This window comes from Pezoporus wallicus, unplaced genomic scaffold (genome assembly GCF_028554395.1).
Source record: "Pezoporus wallicus isolate ANWC-B61680 ecotype Strahan unplaced genomic scaffold, APGP_CSIRO_Pwel_v1 contig_4161, whole genome shotgun sequence".
NCBI classification, from domain to species: domain Eukaryota; kingdom Metazoa; phylum Chordata; class Aves; order Psittaciformes; family Psittacidae; genus Pezoporus; species Pezoporus wallicus.
In genome coordinates, this window is record NW_026639584.1 from 2,670,184 (window position 1) to 2,696,006 (window position 25,823).

The 25,823-nt window shown below is 43.5% G+C and overlaps 1 protein-coding gene across 2 annotated transcripts in view; it reads right to left on the reverse strand.

The window, feature by feature from the left end:
- Positions 1-25,823, reverse strand: part of WWC1 (WW and C2 domain containing 1) — a 69,483-nt gene that overhangs the window by 4,947 nt on the left and 38,713 nt on the right. For both annotated transcript variants that reach the window (XM_057415085.1, XM_057415084.1), the window contains 15 exons: positions 24,249-24,325; positions 23,273-23,352; positions 22,214-22,343; positions 21,537-21,683; positions 20,311-20,384; positions 14,927-15,169; positions 13,370-13,459; positions 10,489-11,027; positions 6,747-6,855; positions 4,949-5,029; positions 4,087-4,173; positions 3,128-3,320; positions 1,642-1,794; positions 1,068-1,168; positions 161-308 (listed from right to left, as the gene is read on the reverse strand). In XM_057415085.1, coding sequence (XP_057271068.1) covers positions 161-308; positions 1,068-1,168; positions 1,642-1,794; positions 3,128-3,320; positions 4,087-4,173; positions 4,949-5,029; positions 6,747-6,855; positions 10,489-11,027; positions 13,370-13,459; positions 14,927-15,169; positions 20,311-20,384; positions 21,537-21,683; positions 22,214-22,343; positions 23,273-23,352; positions 24,249-24,325 — 2,252 coding nt within the window. The remainder of the gene's footprint in view (positions 1-160; positions 309-1,067; positions 1,169-1,641; positions 1,795-3,127; positions 3,321-4,086; positions 4,174-4,948; positions 5,030-6,746; positions 6,856-10,488; positions 11,028-13,369; positions 13,460-14,926; positions 15,170-20,310; positions 20,385-21,536; positions 21,684-22,213; positions 22,344-23,272; positions 23,353-24,248; positions 24,326-25,823) is intronic.

Below are 25,823 nucleotides of genomic sequence, written 5' to 3' on the forward strand. Positions count from 1 at the left end.
CATGTAGAGCTGTTTAAAATAGTTCAGGTAGATAAACATGTAAACACCAGTGGTGAACCTCCAAATAACTGCTGTAGCCTTGTGCAGCTCAACATAACCCCATCAGCTGAGAAATAGGAAGCTTAACTCATGTTTCAGTTCAAAAGGCCCTTGACTCTACCTTCTCTGCTACCTCCATGTGCAGCTGGGAATTCAGACCCTCCTCTGTTTCCCACAGCGATTTTCCAGCACAGAATTCTTCCTCCTCCTCTGCTTCATCTTCACTGCTCTCGTCCTGCTCTTCCTGATCAGGAACCTCTTCGTCTTGCCTATTGAGAACAGCTTTGTTACTGAACTGGCCTATTGTGGACAATGCTCTGATGCTGCATCAGGAGTTTGCTCCTGCTAGCTGCTGGGCATGTCCCCAAGGCAGCCAGCTCTACCTGAGGTTACACAAACTCAGGCTTATAAGGGAATAATTAAACTGGAGAGAGGCTGCACCAGAAGGCAACCGCTACAGCTCAAAACACCATACTGATCTGGCTTCAAAAGAAGGAAGCCATCTAGTCCAAGCTTAATGCTGAGTGCATCTTAAGAGGAGCTCTCAGGATAACATTAATTTTAGTTTAAGAAGTGATGCTGGACAAAACTGAAGCATTGTTTTGACATCCTTTTCAGCTCCTCTGAATGCAGAACTGGCTTTTCTATCAAACCCACTGGGGTCAGGCTTGTTTTTAGTTCAAATGTTGGGCTTCATTAATAAAATTGGAATCTGAACCATGTAAACAACAGCCAAAATTAATATTCAAGCAAAGCCTTGCACCATACAGTGCAACTTTCATGGACCTCCATAGAACGTTGTACAAATAACAAAATTAGCATAGTGCTATTGACTATTCTCAACGTTTATCAGCTTTGCTCCCATTTCCCAAGCACAACCTCCAGAACAGAAGCAGCAGGATTTTTCATCAAGACAGAAAGAGATACAAGCAGCCTCCCACAGCTCTTTATCATCTGCTTTTCTGTGCACATGAATGCCCAAATGTTCTGATCATCCTACAGCACTAAGATGGTGGGATGCTACCTACCAGCTCTCTCCACTAGTTAAAGTGCTTCTGCTTTCCTCCAGTTTCTTCTCCACAGCTTCCAGTTCAACAGCTGTCTGCTCCAGGAGTGCTGAGACAGAATCCTGAGGAGAGCAAGAGGCTTCTTGTGAAGATGTAACTCTCACAAACTGCAAAGGGCCCATCCTTCCTGGTCAGGACAGCCCCATCATATGCGCATGTGCAGCTGCAGGCTGAGTGTAGTGTGTGCCATGCATGTGCAAAGGGAGTGATGGATCTTGACCTGTTCAGCAAGTTCACTGCAGCGAGGTGAGCTGTCTAGTATGAAGAAAGGCAAGAGCTCACACATCACTTACAACGGACCACATCCCACAGCCCTCGGCTTTATGAGGAGCAGATTTGAGTATCTAGCCCAGGACAAGGGCATATCTGTAATCAACATGCTCATTATGTTGTTGCACATAATGACATTTTCAAGTTCTAAATATAAACACACCATCTTTCACTACTTGACTATTGTAACAGTTCTTCAGACACACAATCGCTCTCATTAGTACTGCCTGGAAGAGATCTGTTTGATTTAAGCAGTTGTTCTTACTGTTTTCTCAGTGCAGGGTACTTCAGAGTGGATGTTTCCTTGTTTACTCCTCCTGGCTTGCTTCTGCCCATACTTATAACTGAGGAGGTTGTACCAACGGGTCGATTTCTCTCCAGACCTACATATTTCAGCAAGGCTAATCTGTGCTCCACCCTAGGGACAGCAATACACCATTAGTGTGGCACACTCAAGTGAACGCCTACTACACCAGTAAGAATGAGAGTGCAACTCCAGGACTTGTCCACTTTGGCAAGTTTGACAAAAAGAAACATTGCCTCATTTATCCCTGTTTCAACAGCTTTGCTGATGCTTTCCGTTTCATTGTGTTTAACATTGCCTTGTTCTTCCAGTTCAAGTAGCAGGTGTTTCACTACCACTCCTACGTACAAAAAACAGAGGTACGAACAGTGCTGCTGCAGTCAGGATAAACTACAGCCAGAGCTCCAAATTAAACCAGAGAGGAACAGGAGATGAAGGCTCCCCTTCAAGAAATTTGCAGGGCTGTCAAAAATCACTGCCTCAGACAGAGATGCTTCAGCTTTGTATATTCCATTCCTCTTCATCTGCCCTGTCATTTTTCACTGCATTACATTTAGTACACATTCTGATCAATTCAGAAGCACAGTAAAATTGATTCATAGTTTATTTAATCCATGCCTGAGTGGACTCCACTGCTGCAGCCCAGTTCAGCAGATATGCTGAGCATGCCTCCTGCAAGCTGCTCTGCTCCCAGCTGGAGCACAGCTACAGCCATGCTGTCAAAAGACAAAAACCCCACGTGGAAAACAGTTGCTTTCCTCTACCAAAGGTGTTTTGCAAAGCAAGCGAAGGAAGAAATGCAGAAGCACCATAAAACATATACCTCTCCAGCCAAAGGAGAGGTTATGGAACATGTGCTGGACAGAGCATCAACTTTCCTGTAACTTAATGGCTATGTCCCAGCCTAACACATGCTGCTCATACAATACTCCAGGAATAGTTAATACTGAGCAACAACAAAAAGCTCTTCTAACTATAGTGGGCAGCTGCCTATGGCAATACTAGTACATGAAAAACTATATTCATGTAGACTTCAATAGTGCAGATTAACAGCAGGTTTGAAAAAATAAATCCTTTAGGGGTCTTTAATATTCTACAGTGGCTTCCAAGCTCCTGGCAGTCCATTCTCAACCACATTACAACAAATGTTTCCACCAAAAGGAAGAGAAATTCCACCAAAAGGAAGAGAAAGGTAGAGTTTCACATTAAATTGCAAAAGAAAGGAAACAGAGTAGTTTGACAAAGTCATCAGTAGGTCTGCATCAACATATTTCTCTAATAGATTGATTTTGTTTTCCTGATCAGAATTGTTATTGCAAAGAACATGATCTGGGAGAGATCAGATAGCTGAGGGTTATCAAGAACACTTGCACACTTCAGGGTTGAAAATGCTGTCTAATTAAAAAAGGAAACGCACAAAGGTATTAAAACAGAGACTAATACTAACCAAACATTCTTCAAGGTGAGACTTATCTACAGTGCAAACATCAACTCTTAAAGTCTTCTGGCGTAAAGCTGGGTAAGAGATAGAAACCCAGAATACTTCATTGTACACAAGATTGTCTGAAGCTTCCACCACTCTTGTGCGGAACAAGCAGCTTGTGCTCTCCGAGCAGGGCAGGACAGCCACGCGGATGTTCCTATTGAAGAAAGCATCACAGTCAGCACTACTACCCAGGAACAGATCTGCAGCTCCCTGCACTGCACCAGCTCCATAGCTCTGCAAGTGAAATCCATCCTAAGCACAGGGGATATTATCATGCTGCCCTATTTCTTCTGGATATCAGTCAACTGAGCAAAAAAAGAACATCTTGGCACAACATCAGAGGCATGAAGTAGCAAGAGCTGCCATAGACTTCATTCTCCTGAAACTTGTAATCAAACATCATAGGTCTTTTCCAACCTAGTTGATTCTATGATTATGGGATTATGTTTAACACGGTCATTTATGCTGGTGCAACCTGTCACACTGCCAACATGCCCTTTTGTAGGTAGGAACAGCCACACCAAAATGAAGCAAATCTCTGTCAGCTTACTCAGCACACAGCTGAATCTAAAGAAGCCTTTTGCCTGGAAGGAGGCTGGTAGCAGCTGTCCATTGCACCTTGCAAGGATGTCCTATGGCAGAACTCCACTCAATGCAGTGCTCTGGGCACTGCTAATTCCAGGCAAGTCTTTCATCAACAGCTACTGATGTTTGAGGAAAAAAATGCATCTTGTTTCCTGTTTGCAAGTTTGTCAGTTTGTAAATGCTGCTCCACAGAACAGTGCAGAAGTATTTCAGAAAGGGTTATTTTGAAGAGTGTGGAAAAAAAAAATAAAACAAACCCAAAACCCAACATCTGTTTAATTTCCACTGAGATCTAATGCAAATACTTCAAAAGTGTGCTTATTTCACCCACTTACACTTTCTGATCTTGCTGGGACAGCAGTGCTGGGACATTACTCAGCTGGATGACCAGTATGGCAAATTGTTTATTTTTGTCATCATATCTGAATTAGAAAGAAACAAGAAAGCATTCTTTTTAGAGAAGTCAGCCTTGGACTCCATGAGTGGAAATTCCACTTGTTTCATTAACACAACCAACATTAACATTTACAAACAAGACAAAACTATAATGGGACCATGGCTTGCCTATAATTTCAAACAAAACCAGTTTCACATTCCATGACACTTTGCTACCAGAACATCCAGAACTTCAGAATCCAGGTGCAACGGATCTGACCTAACACACATTGCTTTTTCTAGGGTCTAGCTCAATTGCTGTAAGTAAAATCTTTTGAAAGGCCTTACAAAATGACTGCAGTATAAAAGACTTACAAGTAGCAATATGTGAAGTACAGCAGTGAGAATGTTAGGGGTAACCACTGGCTTGCTGTGTATGGCCATGACAAGAGAGTTTTGTGCTATTTATTTTTCCACCAGTCCTAAATAACCTCCACTAAACCATTTAAGGAAGATGCCTACTATGCTTGACCCACCGCTGAGGGACGCTGAGGGGTCAATGATTACAACTGCATTTACTGCCAGAGCTCCCACTTTTGGTTTGCATCCTCCAATCACACCATCACCAGCTCATTTCCACTGACATGAAAGAGGGTAACTGGGCCAAAGACCTCCTGGAGTCAAGTGTAATTCTCAGTTACACCTCACAGAGGACATCCGTTAGTTAATACTAATAGGACAGGATAAACAGGAGAAGCAAACAAAACAGAAAGCACTGTCTTTTAAATCCCATACGTAATTCTTTCCATGCGTATTGTTTACCTCATTGCAATCTGCACTTTAGCTGTCCCAACTGCTTCTGTATCATCACTATCAAACACCATCACTTCTGACACACATGGTCTGAAAGAAAGCAAAGACAATTAAGGACTTGATTTCCCTCCTATTGAAGTGATAGCATTCAGGTGATACAAGATTTCTTCCCTTCCATTCAGGGCTTCAGTATATGGATTCTGCAAAATTAGCAGAAAAGAAAGCCCATTTGAGAAGTAAGTGCAGTCATCCTTACAGGTATGTGTTGTGGTGCTTATCAGCAGAAAGTCATATGCCTTCACTCTTCACTGCCAAAAAAAGCCACATAAAAGACTACAAAAATAAGGCTGTGAGGGATTTTAAAGGGTTCCCTTGACTGGATTTCATTAAAGACAGCTGACTGGCCAGCAACAGAAATAAGACTTAACAACTGCAATCCTGCCTGCACCATGACAGCAAAACTTCTCAAGTTTGATTAGATTTAAATCATTCCTTTGTTTCTTTAAGTAATCAATTTCCCTAAGCACATTACAAGTGATAGAGTACACTGACTGGTCCACCCTGAAACAGCCACTTGCATCACTGCCCTCCCAGTGTAGCTCTCTTCCAAAGTTGAAAGTCCCCAAAACTACACTCATTGTCTACTTGGCTAAGAGGCTATGCTGAGCACATGAAAACAGAATTAGCATTCTGCCAAGTGTTTTCCATATTCCTTAGCACTCTCTTACGTTACATTACATTTCAGCTAGAGGACAAACCTATTGCTCATCCTACCCTCACCATTTATTATAGGCATCAAAATGATGCTGCAGTCATTATAAAGGTTGGTAAGTCAACAACCCAAACTACTAAGAACATCAGGTACACAAGTGTCTGTGTGGTTTTCTGTAACTGTCACATGATCCCTCCTCCCCTCCCCACAGAATTCCCTGTCCTGTTGAGGGGACACAGGACCCAACTGCCTGACTGTGCTTGGCTTGAGCCCATGAGGTCCGATTTGCACAAGTGTTGCACTTCTTGTCAAAGTAAATTGTGCTGTACACAAAAAATGGCTCAATTATCTAGAGAATTAATGAAGGTGATGAATGAATGAATGAATGGGAGGGAGGGAAATGAGTAATTTTGACCTCTACAGCTGTATTGTGCAACAAATGATCCAATGATTTATATAAATGCCAGTAAAACCAGTAGGAAAACCCATGTTAGATGCAGCCAAACCAGGTTATCAGTAAGATCAGTACCTTCCAGTGAATGTTTCGTCAAACCATCTCAGAGAGCAAGCAGTAAGGGAAGTGCAGAAACCCAGCAAGAGCAGGGACATCCAGCTCTGGCTATGAGCTATGCCCTTAGGGGAAAAGTCCTGCAGAAATCACATCCTGCATCCAAGTACTTGGGAACTGCATCCCGGCATGCACACACATGGCAGCTCAGGGTGCTTCTGCTCTCTTCCTTAAACATCCCCAAGTGCTCTCCCACTGAGGGCTGTCATTGACACCACAAGGGCTGACAGGAGGGGAACTTGACACTGCCTGATGGCTCTGCTACCCCACCAAGGCAGCACCTTCACCAACAGACCAGCTGTTCAACAGCTCTCTGTCAGCGTGCTTCCAACTACTTCTGCTACTGGAAGCATGGCTCATTTTGATAATCAAACTCAACCTGCTCATCTTTTTGTTCAGAATTATGAAGAAATGTGAGACTGAGACGTTTAGTCACCAAAAAGGATCATAACCAGCAGTACTCCAGCTGACTCCTGTGTGCAAAGCTGAGTATTTGGCTTCTTCCTAGAGAGAGGTCTGGTGTCTACCTTTGTACAGACGCCTCATACACCCCGCTATCTCCAGCAACAGATTCATCAGACACTGCAGCTGACACACACGCCACCTTCAGTGCCGTCCCTCCTGCTGCATTTATACCTATCAAAAAAGCACAGAGGAAAATCAAAAACATGTGTTAATGCAAATGAACAGTCTGCATCAGGAGCATCCTCAGCCTCCTCTTAAATCGCATCTTTTCTCCACCCAAGTTTTGTTCAGCAACATCATGTTTCTGAAGGCAGAGAGGGTACAGGGAGGGCAGGCTCTGCTCAACATCACATTAAGTTAGTGCTTCAGGAATGCACCCAACTGTCCTGGAGCACCAGCAGATCCTGGAAAACCAGAGGAACAGCCTATGTGGTGGAGGTGACAGCAGGGCTTCATTGCACAGTCAGTGCCCATTTAATACGTGGGTCCTGCAGGACTGCACCTGCAGGCTGAGGTTACACACTGGTGTGCTGAGTGCATTACAGCTGGCTACCTTGGGCACCCCCATGGGTGCAGGTCCTTGCAGGCAATGCCAGGAGGGCTTTCAAAGCACTGGAAAGAGATGGCTGTTGGAAGTGTTCAAGGCCAGGCTGGACAGGGCTTGGAGCAAGCTTCTCTAGTGGAAGGTGTCTCTGCCTGTGGCAGGGGGTTGGAACCGGGTAAGATTTAAGGTCCCTCCCAGCCCAAACCAGTCTGTGGTTCTATGTACCCATGCAAGACAGGCAAATGTGCAGAAAAAGCAGAACTTCTAAATTCCAGTGAAGTTGTAAGTATGGACCTACTGCAAGTCACTCTTAATGAGCAGGTGGTAGGCCCTCTGGTCCCAGCTACCCAGAGAGCAGCACTGGGCAAATGCCACTGACCAAGCTCTGGCCAAGTATTGTTGACAGGGAGGGCTGTACCCTGTCTGGAGATTATGCCAAAGCTAGTTTCCAAGAGGGGGAAGAGCAGAAAACCATCTCTCACCTACCCCCAAACTCCAAAGGTTAGCCTATACAAGACAGAAGCTAGGTCCAGATAGGCCAGTAACTATATTTAATATGGAGAGAGATTCTAGAACTTAAAGTAGCAGCCACATGCAGGAACGCAGGGAAAAGGAGATAGAGAAACTAAACAAGCTGAAGCAAGGGTTTTGCACAAGTGTTAGCTCAGAGTTTTCTTGTGCTACAAAACCTTGGAAACTTCTGCACATTCTGTACCTTTCCACATGAACCATCCCACTTCTGCAGAAATGCTTCAGCCCAGGACACACCTCTCAGCTCTGTCAGAGCTCCAGGAGACCTGCTCCAAGGGTGAGGGAGCTGTGAATGTCGTCCCACTGGGAGCAGCTGTAGCCCCATAGCAGGAGTGCAGCAAAGCCACTTATAAACAGCTCTGGAAAAACACTGGTGCAAAACGTGTGCAAGTTCAACATGGGGTTAGGGAGTGATCCAAGGACTTGTTCTACAATCAACAGTAGAGGGTGCTACAGGTAACCCCAGTACATGGAGCGTACATGCACCATTTGGGCCCATTTATCCGTGTATTTTTTGACACCACCACAGAATGTTTGTTTTCATCTTGGTATTACCATAGATAGAAAGAAATTTCCAGCCCTTTTCTCCATGAATAAAAGTATCTGTAACACAACATATCACTCATTAACTGAAACAAATGGATCCATTTAATCCTGGCATTCCCAGTTCAATCCATGCTCCCTCCTGTTGTGTGCCTGGCCCCAGCGGTACTCTTGATGAGAGGCTGTGCTGGAGGTATGCGGGTAGGGTCAAGACTGTGCTTGTCTTTCCTCAATGCTGCTTTGTACCTCCTGTTCCATGGTTTTAATAGGAAAATGATTCCTTGCTCACTGGCTAGCTTCCTAGATGAATGTGTTTGAGTTCTACACACCACTCCCATAAATGCTGCTCCAGGAATCCCCTTTGCATGAGGCTTGTTCACTGGGAAGGACACTTCAGGTTCATCTCACCATGCTTAATCTCTTTTTCTGCCTCAGTTACCAATGGTGTCCAGTCATTCCCACCAGAGAGCCTTCATTTCTGACCACTCAAGCCCCTTTAGGTACAAACCCCCTGCAATGAAGTGGCTGGTATGTGCTTGTGCAGCGGAACGCTAAAGTGTAAACCTGAATGAAGATGAATGGTTCCCTGTGAAGGATTCATCATGCAGCCATCCTGTTCCTCACTGGTTTTGCAAAGGACTTGGAAGCCCTGCAAATCTTACCCACATACTGAACCTGTGTTTTCATGTGGCCGAGTAACACAAACCTTATTTCAGCCTCGGAGGTTCTGCAAAACTCCTAATCAAAAAGCAAATCCCTCAGATACATGCTACTCAGCTCTACTTACAGGAACATGTGAGCATGCTTTGCCCATGAGGCCAAGTGCTGAGCACCCCAGATCCAGTCAGTGTGTTTCAGGTGCTATACTGACCCTCCCAAAATGCCTGAGGAATAAAACCTCATCTCCTTATTGCCCTGAAATAAACTACTTATGGTGATTATTTTGTCTGCTGACTGGCTAACAGCAATAATCACTTAATCTGCTTAACACCTGAGCTTTTGCTTTGACAGCCTTGACAAAGCTCAGAGCTAAAAAGGTTAAAACTAATCAGTGGCCAGTTCTAATAAGAATAATTAGTGTTTCCTACTCAAATGCATAACACCTCTTCCTTGTAGGGAAATGGGAGCGCAAAGGGGAAGATCTGCACTTGTGTCATTTATTGTGTTTTAAACAGTGTCAGCCTTCTTCTTGCAGAAGGCAGTGATGACAGGGTGCTAGTTCCCTTGATTCACATGGGCTCATTTATAATCTTACGAAAACCAAGAACAAAACCCACCACTGGTTTCTACAACTACGGCTTGCAAGTTTGTATTGCCCTTTTAAGCTTTTCTTCACTGCAGTTCCAAATCCAGCCATTTCCTCATCTCCATGGGATTTAACCCACCTAGAGAGTCAAGGGCTCCACACAGGCCTCACCACAGTGCCCTGATTGCTGTCTCCTGCTTTCCATTCACTCCAGCCCAGCCATCCTTCTAAAAAGGGATGAGCCCTTCCCACCCCCAGCAAGCCATATGCATGCATGAGAACAGCCACTATCTCTGAATGTCTTATCATGCTCGCGATCCAAACATGTTTTTGTTGCTAAGAGACCATCCCCCTCAAAGCAGCAGAAATTCAGGCACAGCCTTGACAAGTCTGCTCAGCTGAAGTTAATAAACTCATTGCCACTGATGTACTGGGAACCAGAGCAGGAGTTGTGCATGCTGAGGTGGTGGTGGAGGATTTCTATTATCATTTGTTAATTATTAAGCTAAGTGGCTTTCCCAGCCTTCCTCACAACTTGGCCAGAAAGTTTGTGTCAGTGTGGCATTCTGTGCCTCCAAGACCCAAAACACTAGATGACCTTCCTAAAAGCTTAGTGCCAAACTACACCAGGAATCCCACCACAACCATTCATATTTGCACATGAAATCCCTGTGATTTCTGTAGACGTGCATATAAGTACACTAAAAACATACCTGGATGCAGTGTTCTGCAAGACTCATCAGACCATCAGCATTTTTCATGTACAAATTAAACCACCAACCCTTGCTCCCGGGAAGGATAGAACACTCAGTTGAATATACTTTTCAACACAAAGATATCAAGATGACAGACAGTTTTTGAAATACTCGCTTCTCAGTGCTTTATAAACTACATTAAAAATGAATGCATGCATGTGCATGCAAACAGTTTGTTAGCATACCTTGACCTAGATGTTTATCTCCTGCTCTAGGCTCTTCCAGTCTACAGTTGCCACTCCCAGTGTTTAGGGTGAGTTCTGAGAGATCTGTACTTATCTCTGCGTCATCAAAATCCATATGGCTTGAAAAGGCATCGCCAGCTAGGAACGGGTCTATCACCAGCGGAGAGCAAGGTGGAGATGGAGAAGAGAGAGAGGACCTTGGAGATAATGAAGACATGGATTTTGGAGTACCAGACAGTGACCTCAGGGCCTGTACACGGCTGGTGGTATCTGCTGCGTGAGTTTTTGCTACTTCGTTCTCATGAATAGTGGTGATGCAGCCTGATGGTCTGAATCCAGTGGCTCCTTCTAAGAGCAAGTCAAGCTTGCTTTGATATTCTGAGTCTAACTGCTCCAACTGCTCCAGGTGCTCGTAGTAGAGATCAGTGAAGCTGGCTGAGGTGGATGAATCCTGGCTGGAGGTGGCAAGAGATCCTCTGCTGGATGTGAGAGAGCCAGGGCTGCTGCTCGAGGAGAGGGAAAGCATGCTGGCGGAGAGACTGAGGGGAAGAGGTCAGAAAAGCAATCTCTGTATCTCTGATTCCTCAGGAAAACACTACAATGTCACCAAAAATCTAAGCCCATGTGGTACATTTCGCTTTGTTAGCTCAGGCCACACACATTAGTCCCCACAACAACCCCGAACCACAGTCTACCCAGCAGAAAAGCTGGGTCACTTTTCAATATAGTTCATGCACATTTTTTACTCACCACATCGACCTCATGAGAGGCCTTGTTTAGCCAAAACAACTCTAATGAAGAGTTTCAGATCAATTAAAATTAGTGCCAACATTCTCCTCCCACATCTGCCTGGAGAAAAAACCCAACAAACTCTGGTTCCCGTTAATCTCCAAAACAGACCACAAAACCCAGCAAGGCCCATGCAAGAAGATGAAGTTATTGCAACAAGCTGTCTGAACATAGGGAAATGTTCTTCCATTTGCCTCAGTCTTGGAGGCGCAGCCAAGAGGCAGTATCACAGCTACCTAGAACTGGCCCTCAGAGATCACAGCAGCCAGTGGTTACCACGGAACTGGCAGGATTTACCTACGGGAAAGGCTGCTACATGGAATCCAGGGCCAGGAGAGTGAGAGAAATAGTTGGGACTGGGCAATTAGTCCACACAAGTGATTTATCCCTAGAGATCTCGGTTGAGAAAAGAACTGACAGCAAAGGTCATTTTCAGCAGGTGCTGAAGAGAAGTGTGCTCAGACGGGAAAGCCCAGACACCACAGCACACAGTCTGCTGCTCAACAAATCCTCTGGTACTCACTACAACATATGCCTTCCCTAGAAATCCCATGTAAACTAACACTCCTGCTCCAGACTTTAAATACCTGGCTCATTACTGACTGTTTAAAGGCCCTTAACCCTCACTTCAGATAGGCATTAGCTGTTGAAAAAATCTCTGCATACACCTAGGTGGCTTCAGCTGCCCTGCTGAAAACCAGAGGGTATGTTCAACCTAATAATCCCTTACTCATTATTTCTGGGGTAAAAACTGAAAGCTGCATTTGTATACATATGCCATTGGCCTTATGAGAAAAAGGCAAGTATGCAGAATTTAGTTTAATTTTGACACAAAATGTCTTCTGCTTTTGTATGACAGATGTGCACTGCATCATGTTTGTTCAAAAGTTTTGGTTGAAACATAACTGAAACGTGAAGGATGTGTTTGCATTTTGGCAGTATATATAGATCTGGAAGGACTAATGAATTTACAGCTTTTCAGTGTGTTTCAGCATGAAAAAGGAGGGATTTTTAATTAATCCTTTCCCTATCAACAACTGGGCTCAACTTCATTTTGTGCATACCTTTGAATGCCAGACATTTTGCATTATGGGGTTAATAACAAATGCTTATTCTTGTACAGGAGCATGCCAAGAACATTGTGCGCATAGTCAGGAAGAAATTAGTTTAACATGCTTCTTGGTCACCTCAAAAGATCCCTAATCAGCTAGATGAAATAAAAACATGATGCATTTCCACTGCATAAGAGCATCACAGATAGCTATTCTCCATGGTGGCTTATTTACATGTCAGTCTTGCACTATGATTTCTTTCCAGTCTTTTCGGTGTCATCTTCACAAAATGAAACAGAATCCAAGTGGAGCAGAAGCTACAAACAGAGTAAATTCAGTACATGCTGACAGGAAAAACCTCAACCAAACAAAACCCCCACCAAACTCTCTTCCTAATCAAAAAGATAGAACCAGTTTTAGTTAATGCTGATTTGGCCTTACTGCCTGCAGTCATTCATTTGTCTGTAATGCATGTAATCCTATGCTCTTCCAAAACCACAGCTGGAACAACCAGACCACATTATGACTGCAGAAACATTTCTATATACCATATGAACCACAACAGATTCAGGAATCTCTCAATACACTGCCTACATTGCAAGCAACAGCACACTTGGAATTAATGTAGGGAAATATTATCGTGACATTCATACATGACATGTAGTTGCATTACTGAGATCCACTTCACTTACTGTGTGTCAAGATAACACACTTTATTAATGTAATACTTGAGTAATTCAAACATTAGTAATAAACATCTCAACTATCCTGAGTCACCTAACTGTTACATGTCCAAAACAGAAGCAAACTCCTCCTATTGTCAGAGGCACCACCACAAGGTTATTTACTCCATTCTAAAGCATTCATCTAAACTGAGTGGCGTATAACTCACTTCTCTTTCCACTGACTACACAGGGGCCTTGAGACACTACTGTTACTGAAAGGCCTTTCAGACCTCTGAGCTGGGAGATGAAAGCACAGAAAGGCAGCTACACCATGTGCAGATAAAGCACCTACAACTTCCGTAAAAGGTTACATACCTTTTCAGCTGGGTGTGCAACATGGCAACTAATCGCGTTGTGTCTTCCAGTTCTCGGACAAGCTGATTTCTTTTGCTGCTCAACTTCAACCTAAGAGAAGACAGAAGAAAGAGATGGGCTAAAGCAGCATTTACTACTTAAAATGAGGAGTAAAGCAAGATTCTATTTTTGATATGAAATCTTACAAAAGTTAGTAAGAATACACAGTGTAATGCGGGACAGAACTTGGTCAGGATGTGTAGGCATTTACCAACTTCCAATATCCTCAAAATGTGGAACTCAATCCTGCAAACATTCTTAACACAGAAAATAATTACAGCTAGTACTATGTAAGTCAGTATTTCTAGGATCAGGCAGATTTTGTTTGCTCTACACTACTGCATTTTTATACTTCCTGTGCTAATAAAGGTGTAAATGCTTTCATTTGCTTTCAGTAAGGTCTATGGATGACTAAGATTTACATGACTTAATTTGTGTAAAGCCATAATGAGTCAGTTAATAACGACGGGCTTCAGCAACATCTCAGTTTTATTTCACACCTGAACTGGTTTGAGACACACACACACGCAGTTGGGTGTTCATATCCTAATTTAACAGGCCTCTGGTCAAGAAATCCTTCTTCAGAAAAGTACCATTCCTTTGGCACACTAAAAGAGAACCATACTCCTAAAATTCATCTTATGGAAAGGCCAGGAGCATTTGTTGAACCACAGGTACTTCAGGCTGGTAAAAGTCCTGCAGCTGAATCATCTGAGATGTCTACAATTTTCTACCACAATAAAACCATGTAAGAGTATGAAGAAAATTGGTGGCCTGGACACTGAGCATGTAAAAGAAATGAAAATACAAGGCCACAGAAAGAGTGAGTGCAACGTGCTACTCCATATATATTCAAAAGAATGCGGCTAGAAGTATTGCCATAGCCACCCACATTAATACACCCAGGTTGTAAAGCTCTAGTGTGCAATGCCTAATGCAGTATTCACCCTCCCTGTACATTCCCAAGAGATCTCCACTTGCAACACAAGTAAAATTAGGGAAGATAGCTGGCATTTTTTCCAGCTAGTTTAGATTCACAGGATACTCCATGCAGCTCCCACAGCCCTGTCAAATACCAGTTCCTACAGGAATCACATACAGAGATGCTCAGAACAAACAACACATTTTAGAAATGTACAATTCCATCTGTTGACATTTGCCAGTCTCCAGACTGCAGGAGCTGCTGCGAGGTGCTGCCTGCACACAGAAACATTAGAGTACACTGACATTACACTGGACTATTTTGAGCACTTCTTCCACACTCTCAGAGGATCCATTTGTAGGAACCACCACCCTTCCCCACTTGGGGAGTAGAAGACTTGCGGGCAGTTCCTTCTGGGAGATGATTTCAGGTCCTTGTAAGTAGAAACTGTCTCCTGGAAAGCTGAGGACACGCTGCTGTCAGCATGTGTGCCCTCATACTGCTGTCAGCATGCACCCAGAGGATATTTGCTGCTGCTTGCTCTCCATTACCCCTTGGCCAACAAGGCAAACACTGTCCTATGCCCTGTAGCCTACCTCTCAGTTAGAGCTTTGCTCTGCGTGTCTCTAGCAGCCTGAAGGTCTTCCTCCAGGCGCCTTCTCTCTGTTTCCAGCCTCTCCACCTCTCCTCGAGTCCATTTTCTGGGGCTGATAATCCGCATTTCTTTTAAGAGCTCCTCCTTCTCATTGATGAGTATGAGGCGGTCTCGCTCCGAGTCCAGCACGCCAGGCCAGGCCTCGCTGTCCAGCTTTGCCAACTGGATTTTCAAGTTTGCTATTCTGCAGCACAAAAACCAATCAGTTATTTATATATATGACTCTGTGTGTGTGTGTGTGCATATGTGTGAGAAGTGCCTGAGCTACTGCTCCAGACACACAAAGGTGCACCACAGCCAACCACATCTTCCACTGCTCCCGAAGAAGACTCTTAGCTCACAGACAACTAAAATTATCTGATCTTTGATCAGGCTTATGGAAAAGAACTGGATCCTCTCTGTGTATGCCTTGGACAGGCTGATAAAGATCAGTGGTTACTTAAAAGTTTAGAAACTATTTTTGTCTTTACAATAAGGAAGTTAATCATATGCATGCTGCTACTGGAAGAATCTAACTATTAGCACAACAGGAAGCATTCTGGGCACATTAAAAGAGCTATGCTACTTATGGTGCAGTGTGCACCTGAGGACATGAAGAGTGATCCTACCTAAATCCAGAGCTACTTACCTGCATGAAATTAAAGTCCATTTGTATTAGAGGTATCATTCCAGATTTCAGTTTCAAGGCAGCATCACTAATCCCTCAGCACCATACTGCATTATCTCAGGCAGGAATATGACTACTAAAAGCAACTGCAATACAGATCAAGAATTCAGCCAAAGCTTTGACTGGCAGTAGAGGAGAGCACAACTTTTGGCAGGTGAGGAGGCTGCTCACACCAACTATCCCAATGTCCCAAGTATCTGAACTGCTCAGTTAGCTCCACAAATGGTCAGCTTTGAAATGCAACACAGAGGGAAGCAAAAACCCAGCAGCAGGTCAGGATACAGAACCAAGGGCAGCAACATCAGTCTTCCCAAAGGAAGCTGTCTCCTTTGGACTCACTGACCTACAACTCTTCATGACCTGACAGGGCGATAGTGGTAGTCTGGTGAGAAAAAAACCACTACAGATAAAGTTGAATAAGAGCTACCAAGGACTTGCATTTCTGGAACTTGCACAATCCAAAATGATCGAGTGTGGAGCAGGGAATGGGGAGGGCAGAATGGGCTGGGTGGAGAAATTACAAAAGCTGAGAAGGCAAACAAGGAGAAGAAGTATCCTGCAGTATAAGACAAGGTACCTGCAAAAATAATTCACCTGACTGACTAAAGACAAGAGTGTCAAGGCATACACTCCCCCTCCCACCATTAGCTCAGGGTAATCTCTCACTCAGGCTTAGTAAATACATAAGAAATGGAAGTGAAATACTGTGTGTGTCCAATGAAATGCCAATATTCATCTCCCTTTGATAAGGGCTTTGGGATCTGATGGCAGAATTACTGGACTTAAACTGGGCACAACAAATAGCTGCGGCTGCTAATGTGGATTCAACCCTTCCTAGAACCTGGTTTATGCTACAGAAGCACACAGGATGGTGCGTGCTTCCTGCACCAACCAGCGCACACGCAGACATAGAGCAAATTCAATGCCAACTAGCCAAATCCAAGTGTGGAGTAAGTAATAAGATGCAGATCTAGGCAGCAGCAGCTACACGACTGCTGAATGGCCTTGAAGAATAAAGCTTTGTTTTCCAAGCTCTGGAGGCCAAGAGGAACTCGAGCCCTGAGAGGGCCTGTGAAGGATTAGGCTCACACAGATCGACCTGCCTGCTCCGGCACAGCAGACAGACTAGAGATCACCTTTCTGAAGAGAAGCCTCACTTTCTGTAAACCCATTTCCCACAGCAAGTTGCTAACTCTAATTAAAGTTCCATACCTGATATTCAGCTCAACTATTTTTAGGTCTTCTGAGGAGCTGTTTTGTTTTTGAGTGCCTGATAAAGTGCAATACTGTGCTCCAACAAAGAACTAACAGTGGCATTAAGTCGTAATCCAAGAATTCCTCTGTGCATTTTGAAGGGATATGAGTTTAAGAGGATTGGTTGGCATTAATCTGATCACTTTTGGCATACATTTGCATGGATATGGCTTTTTCCACTGGAATTTGTTCTCTATGCATTTCTGAGTCTAACAGCTTTGTTAAAGTAACCTCAAGTTTTACGTTTGTAAATGATCATTCTTTTTCCCCTTCTCAGTTACAAGGAGGTTTATTCTTCTATTTTTTTCCAGTAAACCAGCATCATTACAGAAGAAGTGCTCTGCAGACTGCCTGGCATTTGGCTGAGAATTCCAGCCCTTCAGCATCACCGACCAAGTCTGAACTCCATTCCTGCCCAGCTACCCTGTGTCTGCACTGCAAAGAAACCAGCACCTCTGGACTCAGCTCATCCCATCTTTCTGAATGGCCACTTGCAGGACTGAACAAGATACAGAACAGGAGGTCCAAGTTTTATTTACCTGTTTTCCTTTTACCTAGAACAGGTACCTAGATGGTTTATTCATTGTCGTATCTTGTTTTTACTGGGGAAAGCTGGTACCTACAGCATAACATATAACATTTTTAGTCTCTAGAGCTTGTTCAGAGCACATGCAACTCCACAGAAGTGTACACTGAGATGTGTATCCACAAGCAGTAATCAGCAATCCTATATTAGATCAGCCTTCAGAAAAACATAAAATCCAAGTGGGAGGTATGGTCTAAAACTGACCAGTCAAATACCCACCGCTTGCAATGCTGATGAATGTGACATTAAAATAGTCCATTCTAGGAGACTATAAAGCCTAGTTTTAAACCCCTGCATTACCACCAGTCACACAAAACCCAAGCTGAAAGTTTAGCTGTTGAAGGAACTAAAACAGTGCTCAGAATGCAAGTGCTACACCACTGAGTTACTACTGTATGTCTGAAATCGTACAACATAGTTTAGTTGCATCTCTGATTACATTTATGCTGCAGTAGCTATCTCCGTGTTGCAGTGGAGCACTGGCATCTCTTTTGACGTGATACCCATTATCAGCTTCCAGTGCAATTAAGCAAAAGGTTTGCCACTGCTTTTGCCCTTTGTTCCCTTTTGCAGGTTTAACATTATGGGCTCTCGTTGTCTCACTGAGCTATGAAGGGAGAGGACTCAGTTGTGGGTAAGGGAACATGAAGAACTGTACGCTGGTAGCTCTGGTGTTAATGAAGTTCAGCAAGATATTCGCCTGCCTCTATCCTTTAGTCTGGCTCACAACAACGGTGCAAACAGTGTCTGCTACAGTCCACCTTTAAAATCATCAGCCCCTTACAGATCTCCTAATCTAGTTAATACGGGATCATCATAACACCACAGGAGCAGAAGGCTCCTCATAAGTCATTGTATCCATAGTACGTATGCTGCTTAAAACCAGTCAAGATATCTGTTTCTGCAGCTCCTATTAAAGATCATGCCAAAACAACAGTTCTCCAACAGCTTTTCATTTTAGCATCAAATATTCATCCCATTCAGACCCATGTTTCCTCATGCTAATGTTTTTTTTAAACTCTGAGAAATCTATAGATAATCTCAGATAGACACAAGGTATCATAAAATCCCAGACTGGTTTGGGTTGGAAAGGACCTTAAGATCATCCAGGTCCAACCCCCTGCCATGGGCAGGGACACCTCACACTAAATCATATCACCCAAGGCTCTGCCTAACCTGGCCCTGAACACTGCCAGGGATGGAGCATTTACCACTTCTCTGGGCACCCTCTGCCAGTTCCTCACCACCCTCACAGTAAAGAACTTCTTCCTTAATTCTAACCTGAACTTCCCCTGTTTCAGTTTGAACCCATCACCCCTTGTCCTATTGCTACAGTCCCTGATGAAGAGCCCCTCTCCAGCATCCTTGTAGCCCCCTTCAGATCCTGAAAGCTGCTCCGAGGTCTCCATGCAGCCTTCTCCAGGCTGAACAGCTCCAACTTTTTCAGCCTGTCTTCATCGAACCTTCTTTAAGTGCAAGACTGTGTTCTGTGCCCTTTGTAATTACTTCCAATGAATTACTTGCTGCCTTTGCAAAGTTCTGTCTCTTCCTAATGAGCATATTAATTATCTTCTCAGGTTTGCCATTATTCACTCATCCCTCCTTGAAAAAGATACACGCAAAGTAAGAGTGCTCCACTGCAATGTGGAGATGGAAAGTCAGTATGAATTAAATGGTAGTCTTCAGCAAAGCTTAGAAGTAAAAAGCAATTTTAACACTGAAAAATTAGCCACTGCATCTGGAGGATTCATAATTGTAATGTTGTTTTAAGAAGTCACAGAACAATTTGAATGTCAAGGCATTCATGTCAAGGTTGGCAGACCTTGGAATGCCAAAATAGAAGTTTTGATAAAATTGCTCCATCTAAGAAGTAAGGAGTAAGTTCATGTCCAAAGCTGCTGGGCACAGTCAGCCTTTGACAACTGCCACAGATAGAGATCAGAGAAACGCAGCCTATTGACCATCACAATACACTAAAATGAGAACACTGTGAGTAACCCCAGCCTTAAAGCTCTTATCCCTAAGCAGAGACCAGAGAAAAATCCTTCTTTTCGCGCATATCCGAAGTACTCATTATACCATGCAAGTGAAGTTTTTTTACTCTGGAATTGCAAAGTCCCTTTAGAGGAGTTACAATTGAAGACACCACTACTACTGGGTACGTGGCTGGACAAGGACCAGGCCAGTCAAAGTCTAAATCATAATGCTGGGTAGGTTTTCTGTTGAACTGAATAGCTGTGTTAGCTATTAGCTATTAAAAAAGTAAGTCCCAGAAAACATTTGCTTAAATTGGCTTGTTAAGTAGAGATGACATTTTAAATCTGCTCTCCATCTCAGATAAGAGGGTAAGGGTAAAAAACTTACCTTCTTGCAGATAAGCTCTGCAATTGTAGCCACTGCTCATAGTCTGATATGTTAGGTGTTAACACAATATACATTTCTCCTTATCAGACTTAAAGCCATGCAAACATTCATTTCATTCTGAATAAAGCAGGGAGATGCCTTGCAGTACAGTCTCCTTATTAGGAATGGGGAAGCATTAGCAACTGGTAGCAAAACCACTTATGTCCCCACAGGTGTGGGCAGACTGAATTCTTCACGTATTAGTCATTCCTAAGTAATTTCTAGGATGGTTATCTATTTCTTGAATGGTAATACTGGCCTAGAAAGCCTACTGCCTCACTGGCTCCAAAGCTACACACACTGTGTGTGTTTAGCAGTTAACACCGGGTTTCAAGCTGAGTGGCACCCTTTCTAGTGAAACATCTTCAGAATAAGCTGTGCGACAGCCAAAAATTACAACAGTCCAAAGAATTACCTTCTCTTTGCTTCTTCATACTGAAGGCGTAATCTCACTTTCTCAGCCAACTGGTTATTGCTGTTTGTAGTAAACTGAGACACAAAATACAAAATCAGCAACATAACCACTCCTCGTTGGATATTCCCTATTGAAATTGTTCATGTTACAAGTTACGCTTGCTCTTGTCACACTCATTTATTAGTTAAACCAAGCACAGAATAGGAAAATACTGCCTTTAAAATTTTCATGATTCCTTCAACTAATTAAAACCCCACAAGATTCAGAGACTCTTTTTAGACTTGTTTATCAGAAAAACAAAATCTACCACACAGAATCACAAGTTGGTTTGGGAGTGACCTTAAAAAGCTCATCCAATTCCAATCCCCTGCCATGGGCAGGGACATCTTCCACTAGAGCAGCTTGCTCAAAGCCCTGTCCAAGCTGGCCTTGGCCACATCTTGGGTTTCTATTCTCATGCCCATGTAAGAGCTTTGTAATCTTTCTTCTTAAATGCTGTTTGCAATCTTTAAGTGCTGTGTTGTATTTTGTTTTGGATGGCATCTTGCTTTGGTTGTAAAGTCTTACAGACATGGGACATCCATCCCATCATGCCCATATCTGCAGACCTGTAGTGCCATGTGTGGCCCTCACTGAAAGCGGCTGCAAACCTATAATTGAAGGTTCACAAGAGTGGCCTCTGTGACGAGCTGTGAGACATACCATGTACCCACAGTGCCGACTGAGTCCTTGCTGAGGCTGCCACCAACCTGACACTTATAATATTGTTGCACAAGTGGGACTGAAGGTTTATGAATATTAAACATGTTTGATGGCATTACAATATCTGCACATATGCCATCATTCCCACTTGTAACACACTAAAAGCCAAACACTCTTAAGGGAAGAGTCCACATTAGAGCTTAGCCCATATATAGCTGCTGGATGTTTCTAGTGCGGTAGTATACCACTGCTATAAAGGGTGAAGGGAATATTTGTGTTACAAGAACCTACACCTACATGCAAAATAAAACCTACTTCCCCTTTATTCCCACCTGTGCTATTCTAACAGACTGTGTGGGCAAACAGTAGGCTCCCTTTGGAGATACAATAACATTGCACACAAAAATGAAGGTCACACTGAAGTTCAAACTAGAAGAATTTCACAGATGCTTGTACAAAGGCAGTACTACATGTGGTCCAGAGGAATGCCTCCACATGCACTTGGCTTCCCATAAATTACTCACGCTTCCTGAAACGTCTGTCTGGGAGCTGACATCCAGGTACTGGCGGGGTGACAAAGGGCCGGAGCTTTCCATGGACATGCTGCTGCCCCACAGGTCTGGTTGGGATCCTCTGTCATTCACAAAGCTGTCTTTTAGCCTGGCTAAGCTCTAAAACCATAGAAAGTCATGAGGTGAGCTCACTTCTGCTTGAAGTACCTCAGCAGTCCCATAGCTTTAGCCTAACCTACACGATTAAGGTCTGACCACACTTACTGTGTGCACTCAGACTCTGCACGTGTGAGGTCAGCTGGACTCCATCTCCCACAGCAGCAAGTAGCCCACAGGCAGCAGCACACCATTGTGCTGGGCAGGCAGGCTCTGCTGGAGATGGCAGACCAAGTGGGCCACAGTGTTTTCAAGGCTTCTTCAGGTCTGCACTTTGACAGCAATACAGTTACTCTGGTTTATTCTAGACCTCGAGACAAACGCTCATCTCTAAGCAAGTGCTTACTACTGTTAGTTTTATTTTATACTTATTCTTTCCAGGATCTGGAGAACAAAAAGGCTGCAGTCCAACCACAATACAGAACTGATTTATGTTAATAAAAACCTCCATTACATATCCAAAATACTTCTCAGAAACTCAAGCTGATGGCAATGGTGACACAAAATACTATAAAGTCATTCTGTTTCAGTACCTGAATGAGATCTTGTTTTTCCTTCTCCCCTGATGTGATGGCCTTCTTGAGAGCTTTCATTTCACTTAAAATGGCTTGTGCCTCATCAAGTTTGTAGCCACCTTGAGTATCAGACATTTTCATGTCAATTCTGCATGGAAATGTTGAAAAAATATACAGTAAGCTGATACTTTCTAAAGTCCAGTTAATGTAATTATCCAAGATACATGCATCTTGACATTTGTTTTTAAGGAAAACACACTCCTAAGTATAACAAAGACAACAGAAAGAACAAGGAATCACATCATCACCACCTAAATTACTCCACTTGCAAGTACTTCAGAACTTTTGGCCGTATCATCTCTTTGCGTTCTTAGGGAGAACAAAGATATACACTACCCCCCCCCCCCCAAACAGTATTCTTTTGGCAGGTTGCTGTTGGTTTCCTTGTTTCTAACCTAGAGAGGTTCAACTCAGCCATCGATGAGAATTACCTTGTTTTCAGTCAGGATTTCAAACCCAAGCCCAGGCCTCCCATGCACAGCTATATTTGCTTTCATAGCCTAAGTACAAGCTGCCACATCTTTCCCTTTTCTCAAGGGAGTCCTGCCCCAGCTGACATGTATAATAAATAAGGTATTAACCAGTGATATAATTTAAAACACAGCAGATGTCTCGTCATAAAAACGTTAAGTAAACACCTGAAACTTTTCCTCCTCTTCCCCTCCACCCCAAATTCTTCCTCAGTGCCTTAACCCAATGGTTCTTATAATAAAGATAATGGGCTGTACTGTCATCTGTATTGAGCAATGCTGAGTAAAATAGAATACCATTTAACTGATGAGATCCTGGTTCAAATTCTTTTTGTCATGAAGTCAGTTCTGATGCAGTCAATCACATAAAAGCATTTATTTGATGCCCCAGGGCTGTGTACTGCTTTCAGTTGCATATGCCTAAAGATATCAGCAGCAACATGTTTCAGCTGACTTTATTTAGACAGCTATTTATAAATGTAGAGGGGGATGCATTACAAGCCTGAGATGTTCTACACTGAAAATAAGATCTTGAGAACAAACTTACTTCTTCAGTGTTTGAAATCCATGCTCTTTGTACTGGAGCTCTTGCTTCATGTGAGCTACTTCTCTCTTGAGTTTATTAACCTGCAGCAACGTGTGACAGTTTTAGAATGGTATTTTATGAGAATTTAGGTGCAGCACTATACATTCAATTCAAACCTTATTCACTATAGACAGCATTCAAAGTTAACAGAAAGCCAGCTCATCTCAACAGCAGCTAACAGCCCTGACTGCATCCTCATCAGGACATTATACTGGGTAGGGCTTTATCCAGCACCCAGATATCACATCACTTAATACGGGGCTCAAGGGAATTTTCAACCTTATAAGCAGAACAGTTGGAAAAATTCAAGACAGAGGAATGAAACATGTTGATTTTACATGGAAACATTTAAACCCGTCTCAGGCATTAAAAACCATTCAGCATCAGGATGGGAGTTACACTGCAGCGATAGAAGCCATCCTCCAAGATGCATAACTAAAAGCCCCACTGCATGAGTAACACAGCAGGACGATAACACATATTTGTAAACCCACTGACCCTACAGCTTGCTGGTTTATATTCCTGCATGGAGGCCATACTGACCTACTTTACTTTGGTCCTTTCTTTTTCCCAAAGTGAGCTCTGCATGGGAGCACGCACTGCCACTGCTAACAGCCCGCACTGAGAAAGGACACACCAGCTGCCAGGCTCTGAAGAGAGCTCCCAGACTGCAGCACGGAGGAGCCAGCACAGCTCAGCACCCCACAGCGTGTCCTACACAGTGGGCGCTACAGCTTCTAAGGGAGTCCAACAGGAAAAAAGTGCTTCCAATTCCTAAAATGGCTATGTTTAAAGATTCTGATAGATTATCTCCCAGATTCAGAACTGCTGTATTAGCTCTTTTGACTGCTTTGGCATCTCCTTTTAGTATTTGCCAGGAGGTCTGGAAATAGCTGAAGCTACTTGTGGCAACCTGAGGTCCATTCATACCACTTACCCTGGATTTTGTAGTAGCAATCTCCGCTTTGAGGATCTCTGGGTCATACTTGGAACTTGACGATGAGCTGGAGATTACTAGAACAAATACAACACCCAGTTTAGCAGCTCTGCCTTCCACACATGAAGACCTTCCCCCACTGCTGCACACCCAGATCTCCACACATTGCTGGTGCAGGCCTTTAGGCATTTTCCAGGTCTCTTGGAAAGGCAGGGAAAGGCAATAGTGCACTGAAGTGCTCCACAAAAAGCGTATACTAAGGAGGCCAAAGCATGTCCTACATCTCCAAGGACTGGATTTGTTCCAGGTTAAGACACTTAACTCAGACTCCCAAACTTGTTCACATCGTTCAGTAGTGTGGCTTCCTGCATTTCCACAGGCACTGAACAGAACTGAAGGGATAGGCATAAAGATTTACTCTATTTTTACTTGTAGACTTTCTCACTGAGTAAACAACCCATTGAATGTTTAGAAACAGAGGAAAACACAGAATGAGAAGAAACTGAAAAATGCAACGCAAGCCTTTCACAACCTTGAGGACACAGCAATCATACAGCATGTCACACTGGATTAAATCTATGTCCCACTAAAAGCAGAATTTTCTTCTCAGCAGCAGTTAAAACCCTTCTGCTTCAGAAGTTACAGGAGCTCTCTGCTGTGCAGTGTACTCAAAGGCAGCTGTAGGCAAGAGAGGTATTTTGATCCTTGCATTCATCAGTTCATGCCCTGTAAACATGGAAAAGCATTTCTAGTTCTTTCTGGCTGCATTTTCAAGATAGATCACATCACACCAGTGTAACTCATGTTCACAGTGTTCTGAATGGGCTGGTCTGGAACACCAGCACTTGGGTAGTGTGCTCACAGGCAAAGACCAAAACTGTACTTCAGAGGTGATGGATGGGACCCTGCTCAAATAAGACTCCTTCAGCTGACAGAAAACTACTTAAGCATTTTCTAACTCGAGGCACAGGATTAGCCAGCAGAACTCGTGGAGTGGGGGGGAGATCAGCCCACTGATGTGGCTGGCAAGAACATAAGAATTCTTCAACACTAAGGATTATAAAAACAATTCTTACTGGCAATAAATCCTCCTGTGGGCATTTTGCAGCTCCTAACTAGGAACAAAAAGGAGGATATCTGTCCTACTATAAACCTTTCTGCACCAACTCTTGAAGCACCAGGTATTGTGTTTCCCGTGTGACAGAGAATAGGGAGCACAAAACAACGTTCCTCATAGGCAGAGAGGTAATCCACCCATGTTATTTTCTACATGGCCTAACATACAGACCCTTAGCTCCCCAAGACTGTCACTCAGCTATCTGCAGTGTTAAAATCCAAAAGGGCCTGGGAGCAATACCCAAGGATGAGCCTCTTCGCTTTGTTTCTATGCCCCAAACAAGAGATCATGGAATACCATGGAACCTCATTTTTCTGCACTGAACCAGTCCCACATTCTTTCACATTTGGGGAAGCCCATACTGAAAACCTGCATACTGCCTGCAGTGACTGAGCCAACTGCACTAGTGCTCTGTAGCAGTTCTCCTTTACCACACAGGTGCCAGGCAGCTATTGCTT